Source organism: Micropterus dolomieu, linkage group LG03 (genome assembly GCF_021292245.1).
Source record: "Micropterus dolomieu isolate WLL.071019.BEF.003 ecotype Adirondacks linkage group LG03, ASM2129224v1, whole genome shotgun sequence".
Lineage (NCBI taxonomy): Eukaryota > Metazoa > Chordata > Actinopteri > Centrarchiformes > Centrarchidae > Micropterus > Micropterus dolomieu.
Window position 1 is genome coordinate 7780969 of NC_060152.1, and position 8939 is coordinate 7789907.

General features: G+C 39.7%; 1 protein-coding gene across 1 annotated transcript in view; it reads left to right on the plus strand.

The window, feature by feature from the left end:
- The window catches only part of sv2a (synaptic vesicle glycoprotein 2A), a 51044-nt gene extending 42556 nt beyond the window's left edge, over positions 1–8488 (plus strand). Inside the window, exons 8-13 of the mRNA XM_046045465.1 lie at positions 30–118; positions 1251–1415; positions 1911–2044; positions 6144–6350; positions 7576–7735; positions 8299–8488. Coding sequence (XP_045901421.1) covers positions 30–118; positions 1251–1415; positions 1911–2044; positions 6144–6350; positions 7576–7735; positions 8299–8482 — 939 coding nt within the window. The 3' untranslated portion in view covers positions 8483–8488. The remainder of the gene's footprint in view (positions 1–29; positions 119–1250; positions 1416–1910; positions 2045–6143; positions 6351–7575; positions 7736–8298) is intronic.
- The last annotated feature ends 451 nt before the right edge of the window (positions 8489–8939 follow it).

Genomic DNA, 8939 nt, shown 5'->3' on the forward strand with positions numbered 1-8939 from the left:
TATCTGTGTCCATGTATGTGTTCCTTCAGGTATGGAGTAATTTCCTGAGCATTTTCTCCCCCGAGTACCGCCGCACCACCTACATGATGATGGCTGTGTGGTTCTCTATGTCCTTCAGGTAAGATTAGGCTAAAGAATGGTGCACTACTGCAGGTTTTTCTGGGTCTTACTGAGACTTACAGTAATGTCAGTGAAGTCCATTTATTTGCTGCATCCAAAAAGAACTGTCAAGTGTTGATCACAGCAATATTGTGTGAACAGCTTGCTACAAGGTAGATGTGGGTGATCCAAATGCATACATTATCTCCTGCCCAAATGACAGGGCCAGGCAGCTCATGCCAGGTTCATACTTCCAGATGAGTAATAGCCTACTTACTCTGAACATTTGTTTTTGAATAAAACATGAAATAGAATTAAAAGAATTAAAGTAGAGGCCAGTGAGGTACAGTACTGCTGATTCAAGAGTATCTCTCTTTGTCAGAATAAAATACATTAACAACAGAGAAGCACAAAAGATTAAAATAGAAATTTAGAAACAGTTCGGTTTCAGATCCTTTACTTAAGTAAAAGTTGGACTAATACGTTGTAAAAATACAATACAATAAAAAAAATACACAATTACAAGTAAAATCTTACATGTGTTAAAGTACAGAAGGATTATCATCAAAATATATTAAAAATGGATAAACTTGGGTGTGTAATCTATAAATTATGTATTTTAAATGCATAAAATGTATAATCTGCAAAGTAATTATACCTGTCAAATAGATGTAATTATTATGTATATAGATGTATATTGATTATTTTCCTTTTAGTGGAGTGGAGGTATAAAGTTTCATAAAATGTTATTAATGAAGTACCTCAAACTGTACTTAAAGGAATAGTTCCACATTTTAGGAATAGCTTATTGGCTTTCTAGCAGAGAGTTAGATGAGAAGATCAATACCACTCTCATGTGCTAAATGTGAGGCTACCGCAGCAGCCAACTAGTTTAGCTAACCACTGGATGATTAATAACATGTTTTAACACGTTTTACCCCACACAAAAAAATAAAATTAATTATATTATAATTCTTTTTGTGCTAAGCTAAGCTAACCAGTATGTCTGTGTCCCTGGAATATCCATGCACACAGTAACACTGCTCATGTGCCTCTTTGACAGAGGCATGACCTTTTCTCTGTTGGACTGTTACTATTTTTTCATCACTCTCACTTTATCTGTCTCTCCCCTCCTCCTCTTCCTCCTCCAGCTACTACGGTCTGACAGTGTGGTTCCCTGACATGATCAAGTACCTGCAGAAGCAGGAGTACGCTTCACGCACCAAGGTTTTTGTTAAGGAGAAAGTAGACCATGTCACCTTTAACTTCACTCTGGAAAACCAGGTCCATCGCCAAGGAGAGTACTTCAACGACAAGTGAGTTACCTGCATCTACTTGTTAATGTCGGCCCGTCGAATGAATTAGGATACATGATGGTCAGGTGTCTTTAAAGGATATTGTGACATTTTACATATTTTACATACCTTCAATACTTGGTGGATACATTTATTCTTTATTCTCTATTATATGACAACAAACCTAGTGAAACTATGACGGCAAATATTTTTTGTGAGCATTGCTTTGATTGGATGAAAGCCAGATTATTTTCATTTTTAACAAGCCTGTCTTTGATCTTTCCTTTGACCTTACCTTTTTAACCCAAACTCTGCATGTGATTGGAGTTGTTAATATTCTAGTAATATGGTAATAGCATTTCTGACTAAAAGTTTCAAACCCTTCTAATGAAAGACTCTTGTGTATTTGCATCCTCCTTTCGTGTCCCTCCACTCCTCACTCCCATGTTTCATCTACTCATTGTCTCTTTGCCTCCATTTCTTAATTCCGTCATCCCTGTTGGTAACTACTTGCAGGTTTATGAACCTGAAAATGAGGTCTATGGTGTTTGAGGACTCACTGTTTGAGGAGTGTTATTTTGAGGACATCACCTCCAGCAACACTTTTTTCAAGAACTGCACCTTCATTGCCACCCTCTTCTACAACACAGGTAGGGTGCACACACACACACACACACACACACACACACACACACACATACACACACACACACACACACTGATATTGTATAGTTATTAATAAAAAGGCGTGGACTATGACCTTATGTCAGTGAACACAATTAGGTAATAGATTATAATCACCATTGTTGCAACACAGCTCAAGCAAGGATGACAAGTTACTTTATTTTTATCACACAAATGAGACATGAATGTGAGAATGGCTGTATAACATCAATATAACATCCTCAAGAAACTTGAACATAAAACATGGAAGATACGTGGGGATGTGGTATGGTGCAAATAAAGAAACCAAGTAGCAAAAAAAAAACGAAGACAGAAGACTGGCTGCCTGTCTCCACCCATAAGGCTCCTGCAGGAAAAGGTCATGAAGTTAGGGAATCCTATCCACAGAGGGTCATCACAATATGTTTAGAAAACACTAATTTAATGTATATGTCATTTAAAAAACACATGTTTCTACAACTAACATCATTCTGATATTGATTTATTTGACTTTGAAATATAAGTAACCCTTAGATTTTTTTATAAACTCTATTTTGAAAATCAAAATGTGGTGCAGGCTGTGCATTGGGCCTCTACTAAACCACTGCTAAAAAAATAAGCATACACTATGAATGTGATCTTGTCTTTCCCCACTCTCTCTCTCTGTCTTTATTCTCTATATGCTATTTATAGTGCTTTTAAAGATCTCCTTATAAAACACTTTCTTTTCAGTAGAGCTGTTGGCACTGTTCTACTAAGTTGTGTGTGCTGCCTGTAATGCAGTCTTATTAAGGACTTGTGTGAGTTCAGTCTTATTCAGAATCATGATGGTGTAAAGATGGTGTAGTCTGTTCAATTAAGGCATTGCTCATATATTAAACCTGTCTGGTAAGCACATAGTTACTAGTGTATCACATGCACAATTTATTATCGTTAGCCCTGATCATCTTTTTGTAATCAATTTTAGTGGACACACTACATTCCCATTTAACTTCTCCTGATGTGCAAAAGAACAGCAAAATCAGCTTTAACTGTTAATATTGCTCAATTACTGTCTTTTCCCCTCTCTACTGACTCCTCTGGCTGGCACTACACCAAATGGAGCATTGCAGAGCTGCACATGTTTCCTAGCAACCCGGACTGACTCCATTATTAAAGCTTCAAAATTGCAGACATGTCTCGTCTCAGACTGTACTGTTGATGTGTTTCCTCCAAAATGACATGTAGAAAGCTGAGGAGAGCCGTATCTTTGTACATTGTAGAAACCAGACACCGTCCACTATGGATGCAGCAGCTGTGTCCACACATACAAACACTTGCGCACAATAAATACAATATATCAGCCAGACCTTCTGCTTGCTTTGTTAGTTGTTTCCTGTCCTAACACCTCCAGCAATCACTCACAGCTGCTATCAGTGCCGGCCAGGAGTTTATTAGAATGGAAAACATGTTTGCTTTAATTAATGCTTAATCTGTCTTTGGGCTCCCTGTTCTGAACTTAAGGCTGTCTGAGTTGTCATTGTGTACCTTATTATCACAATGCGTCATGGTGGGAACAAACCACATGACAGATGCAGCTAGACTGTACTAGAGTGACATCATGTTAGTCTGTATGTACTGAGCCAGATGCTTAGAGGGCTATTCTTTTCAGTTTATCAACTTATAGTGTTATTACTACAATGTATCAGTAATTGTGAAGATGGTATTCACCATTACCGCAATAGAGTAACGCGTGGCAGATTATATTGAGCTTGGATTCAACACTGGAAAGTTTTGTTTTGTTTTGTTTTATAAAATACCTGCAGGGTTGCACAAAATTGGTTGAGACACTGCAGATGCATTCTATTAGCCCAAAATGATCACATGATCCTTAAAGTGCCAATTTTGTAACTTATTAGTGTCAAGCCAATCAATTCGAGCCAATTGTATTTACTATATAATTTGTCAAAGTGGGTTTAACTATCTCTATAACATACTACACACTCTGACCGTAGACATTTAATTTGAATAAGGAAAAAATCCACACACGAAACATTTTACAGGAAACAAATGGGAGAGAACTTCAGGAAGAGCAAAAGAGGAGGGATACAACATCTGCCATATGTCCACATTATACGTACATGCAATTAGGAAAGAGCTTTAGGCAAAGTGTATTGAAATATTTAAGAGTAAAAAGCAGTGAGCAGCTGGACTCACTAGTAGGCTTAGATGTACAACAGATACAGTAGATAGGCTATTTTGACTTATTGTAGCCTAAACAGCGACGTTTATAGGATCACACGGTGTGAGGCTGTAGTTCAAGTTGAAACCGGTATTTACGTAGCCTACATAAGTTTACTTAAAGTTGCCTACCTCACAGTGTGCGATGAAATGAGACTACTATGATATGTTAGTGCTTTCCTGGCCTTTGAAATGAGCGTTGCCCCTTTGGTGCTTTCATGAGCTACAACAGCAAACACAGTGCGAAATGTGAGGAGAGATTCAGACGAGGGAGCAAGTTTTACACATAGGCTTATGTGCATGTATCTATTTGCCTTACATTACCTCTGTTATCTAAGGCATACAGAAATATGTATGTATAACTTATGTAGCATATCTATGTAGCTACATATAGAGGCCTAGGCTATTAAAACTGCAGTGCAGATGTGAAACTGGGGAAAATGTATTCAAGCTTGTGTAGATTCTGTCCATTGTGCTGATATAACTATAGCCCACTAAAGGCTACTATAGTTTGTAGGCTACATAGGCCTATAAAAAATGAGTGGTGGATTTTAAACACAATGCTGCATACATTTTTGTTTGTCTTTACCAAACAGAGACCCTAAGATACTATAGGGCACAGCCACCAGCGTAACTGGAAACAGTTCTTTTGAACGACGAGTGTTAATGATGTTTGAAACTGAGCAAGATGAGTGTGAAAATGATCTCCATTAGCATTTTTGCAAATATATCATATATCACGTCACACAGTCATTTCCATTTCAGAAGCTATAAAGCAGCTGTTCTGCATGGCTCTAATACATCAGCTAATACATCAACTGATTTCTGCACCGACTCCAGTCGCTGCTACCGAAAGGATAGACTTTTGTGCATAGTCTTGTAAAACATTGCCGCTATACTTTGATATCAAACGAAATACTCTTATCTCTATTCAGCTCCGTCTATCCACCGACATGTCAATCTAGTTGTGGTTCCTTGGGTAACAGCAGCTGCTGTCTGTCTCATCAGATTAGGCCTGGGACTTAATCAACCCAGTTCACCCACAGTTGATCCAGCAGAACCTGTGCTCCATGAATCACCTCTAGGTGAACCACCACCAGCCCATTCATACTTGAAGGACAAGAGCTACAGCAACATCAACAGGTTGTTGTATCAGGATAATGGCAGACATTCAACAGGCATGGACTGTCTGAGTAATGAAACCCAGGAAAGTGAACTAAAAACAGGATAGCACCTCCGTATGCAGTGGCCCTGTGATTCACAGGAGTCATTCTAGCCACAAGAGGCTTCCTCCTGTCTCTATATATGTGCCATCCTCCCCAATAATTGAGAGAGCCTGGGAAAATATCAAAACACTTGACCCAGAGACCACAGCCTGGTGGCAGAGGGTCAGAAGGAATTGCAACAGTTTTTTACACAGCCAGAGCAAGAACTTCTTCTGGTTTTTCCACAGCCAGAGCACAAATTGCTGCTGGTTTTTACAGGACCAAAGACGATGTTGCACTTTTTATTTCCAGTTTCTGTGAAGCTTTCTCCAGGCCCCGAAGAAGAATGGGACGTGTGGTTTCTAGAGCCCGTGCAAGAATTGCAGCTGAAATGATTCAATCTTTGTTTGACAGTCTCTCAGCAGGAATTGCAGATATGTTTCCATGGCTTGAATAGCCACTGCTTTCAAATCTGCCACCACTGTTTTAGGAGCTGGAAGGGATTATAGTTACAAATGTGCAAGTGCCTTGTGCAACATGAATAGCTACATCTTTTCTCTCTGTCATGTCAATAAGCGTACTGCACTATGAACCACTTCAATCCTGCTCCCTTTCTTTCTCCTCTCGCCATCTTCTTCATCCCATCCCTCCCTCTCCCTAGATCTCTTCAAGTATAGGTTGGTCAACTGCAAGCTCATCAACAGCACTTTCCTGCACAACAAAGAGGGCTGCCTGCTCAGTGATGTCAGTGATGAGAACAATGCCTATATGGTCTACTTTGTCAGTTTCCTGGGCACCTTGGCTGTGTTGCCAGGCAACATCGTCTCTGCACTGCTCATGGACAAGATCGGACGGCTGAGGATGCTAGGTAATATGAGCGCAGAGCCACATTACTCAGCACCATGTGCACTGAAAGACAAGAAGAAGGGTTACTTGGTGTTAAAACATAGTCAAATTCTGCTCTGCTTTACAAACCACTGGCTCTGGGTTTAAGGCACTTTTGTGATTTGCTGTCAGCAGAAGATAGGACTTGTACCACCCAAGTGGTTTATGGTTTTATGATACTGAAAGCTGTATATTTTAATTACACTTTGCACAGAAATGCCTAGCTAGGGACAAGAGTTGAAAACAGCTATAAACTCATCAGTTTCATGTACTGGAAATATGTTAAATTGCATTTTCCCTATCAAATTCAAATAAACAAATAAAACTATGTGGAATTGCAGAGATGTTGCTGGAAATATCATACAGGCTAGTTACCACTGTCCTAAAAAGTAAGGTTTTAAAAAAATATAGGATAGTTCAGTGGCTGCTACTGTGACCTCACATTAAGAAGGGCTAATGGTCATTGTTCCCCAGCTAATGAGGTGGCGTCCTCCTTAAAGCCCACTACAACACTATACTTTCTATGAATCAGAGTGCTTCTGTCTGTAGCTCTGTGGTGGTCTCTCAAGGTATGTGATAGAATCCAGCCGTCCATGTGGTCTAAGCTTACTTCTAGAGCTGAAAGTATGAATTTCATTGAATGTATGGCCAGTCTGCACAGCAAGTTCCAGATCTCCTGGTGAGACTTAATAGTTAATGAAATGCTAATCTATTTAGAGGTACTTTATGAATCAACAAAAGCCAGTGATGACACAGAAACAAGGTTGGCACTAACAAATCTTAACTGCTGAGTTTCAGAGGGGCTGATGCAAGCATATACTGTAGTTGATATAACCATAATCTAGGACTGAGAGGAAATTTGCAGGAAAACAGGCCTGATTTATATTTAACAGCATCAACGTCACCTCAGGTTTATCAATAACATTTTGATATGTACTGTCAAGGTTTGTCATTGATCAATTGGCCGGAGTATTAATAGGCCAAAAAATGATTTAGTTTTGTCTACATTATGATGTTTTGTCTGCACAACAGCTAGATGATTTGGACAGAGCAGTGATCGGACCATGTTTATTACATTTTTCATGCACTGTCTGGTCTAATTACATTACAGTTCAAAACAACAGGCTGATACTTCAGTTGTTATACTCCTTTCTATATACGTCAAGCTTTTCCTTCACCTCTCCTTTTCTCTCTTTGTCTACCTCCAGCGGGCTCCAGTGTGATCTCTTGCATCAGCTGTTTCTTCCTGTCTTTTGGCAACAGCGAGTCAGCCATGATTGCTCTGCTCTGCCTGTTCGGGGGAATCAGCATCGCTTCCTGGAATGCCCTGGATGTGCTGACCGTCGAGCTCTACCCCTCTGACAAGAGGTAGGCAATTTAGGCATGCCCTGAAATCTCCTTGACACCATGAAGACACGGTCAGTGGTGCTGAATGACGTGTTAAATAATGTAATAAGAGTTGCCCTAGAATGATTGGTTGGCTCACAGGGATGCATGACATTGGAGAGAGAAATCATTGGTAGCTGTCTTGTTGCCACCTAATGGCTTTACTATGGCTGATGTAAATCCTACTTTGATTTATTCATTGAAATACAACCTAATATAAAGTAAAATATACTATTTTTGTGGAACATCATTATTTGTCTCAAAGCAAGAACATGTATCTTCTGTGTTGCTCCTATATTCACTGTGAGAACAGCTTTTGAGTTTTCCTTTTACAAATTATAGCTCCACCTTGTGTTATATGGAGTACCTACACCCTTTAAAATCGATGCTTAAACAACATAGATTAAGTTCTAAAACTCACATTAACAGTTCATATCAGAAAGAAAAGAGATGTATTTGGGATGTTTTTATTCCTTCTTAATGCATGATCAAACAACAGACATGTACCTGACTCTGTACTCTATGTGTCTCCTCTCTTTTCTCAGAACCACAGCATTTGGCTTCCTCAATGCCCTCTGTAAATTAGCGGCTGTTTTAGGAATAAGCATCTTCACCTCGTTCGTTGGTATCACCAAGGCTGTGCCCATCCTCTTTGCTTCGGGGGCACTGGCGATGGGCAGTTTTCTGGCCCTCAAACTACCAGAGACGCGGGGTCAGGTGCTGCAATAGTGTGGCGCCAACAACTTTAGGGGGGGGGGGGCAGAAGAGTTTTTGCCACACTGTGAATGAACAGCTCAAGAGCCCTCCAAACCCTACCCTCTCACCCTCCCTCATAATGATAGAGTAAAGTTTGTGCACATACTAAGACCACACAGAAGAGCGACAAAGATCTGATGTAAATATTTGGGATTAGTGATTATTTGATAGTTACCCATCCATGCTATAGTGAAGCTGTGAAAAACCATTAGAATGACCGAATAAACCTTGAGCTGAGACAAATTGTTGTTGGTTGCTCAGATTTTCTGCGGAAACATGAGGCTAAAGTAATAACATTTTTAGTGAGAGCATGACATTTCGTTCCTGGAATATAATAGTAAATTTAGATTCGGTCCCCCCAAGGATGACTACATACACCTGGGGTTGGAGGTCAGGGGATGGGGGCTCTTGAAAATGAGCCATGCAAATA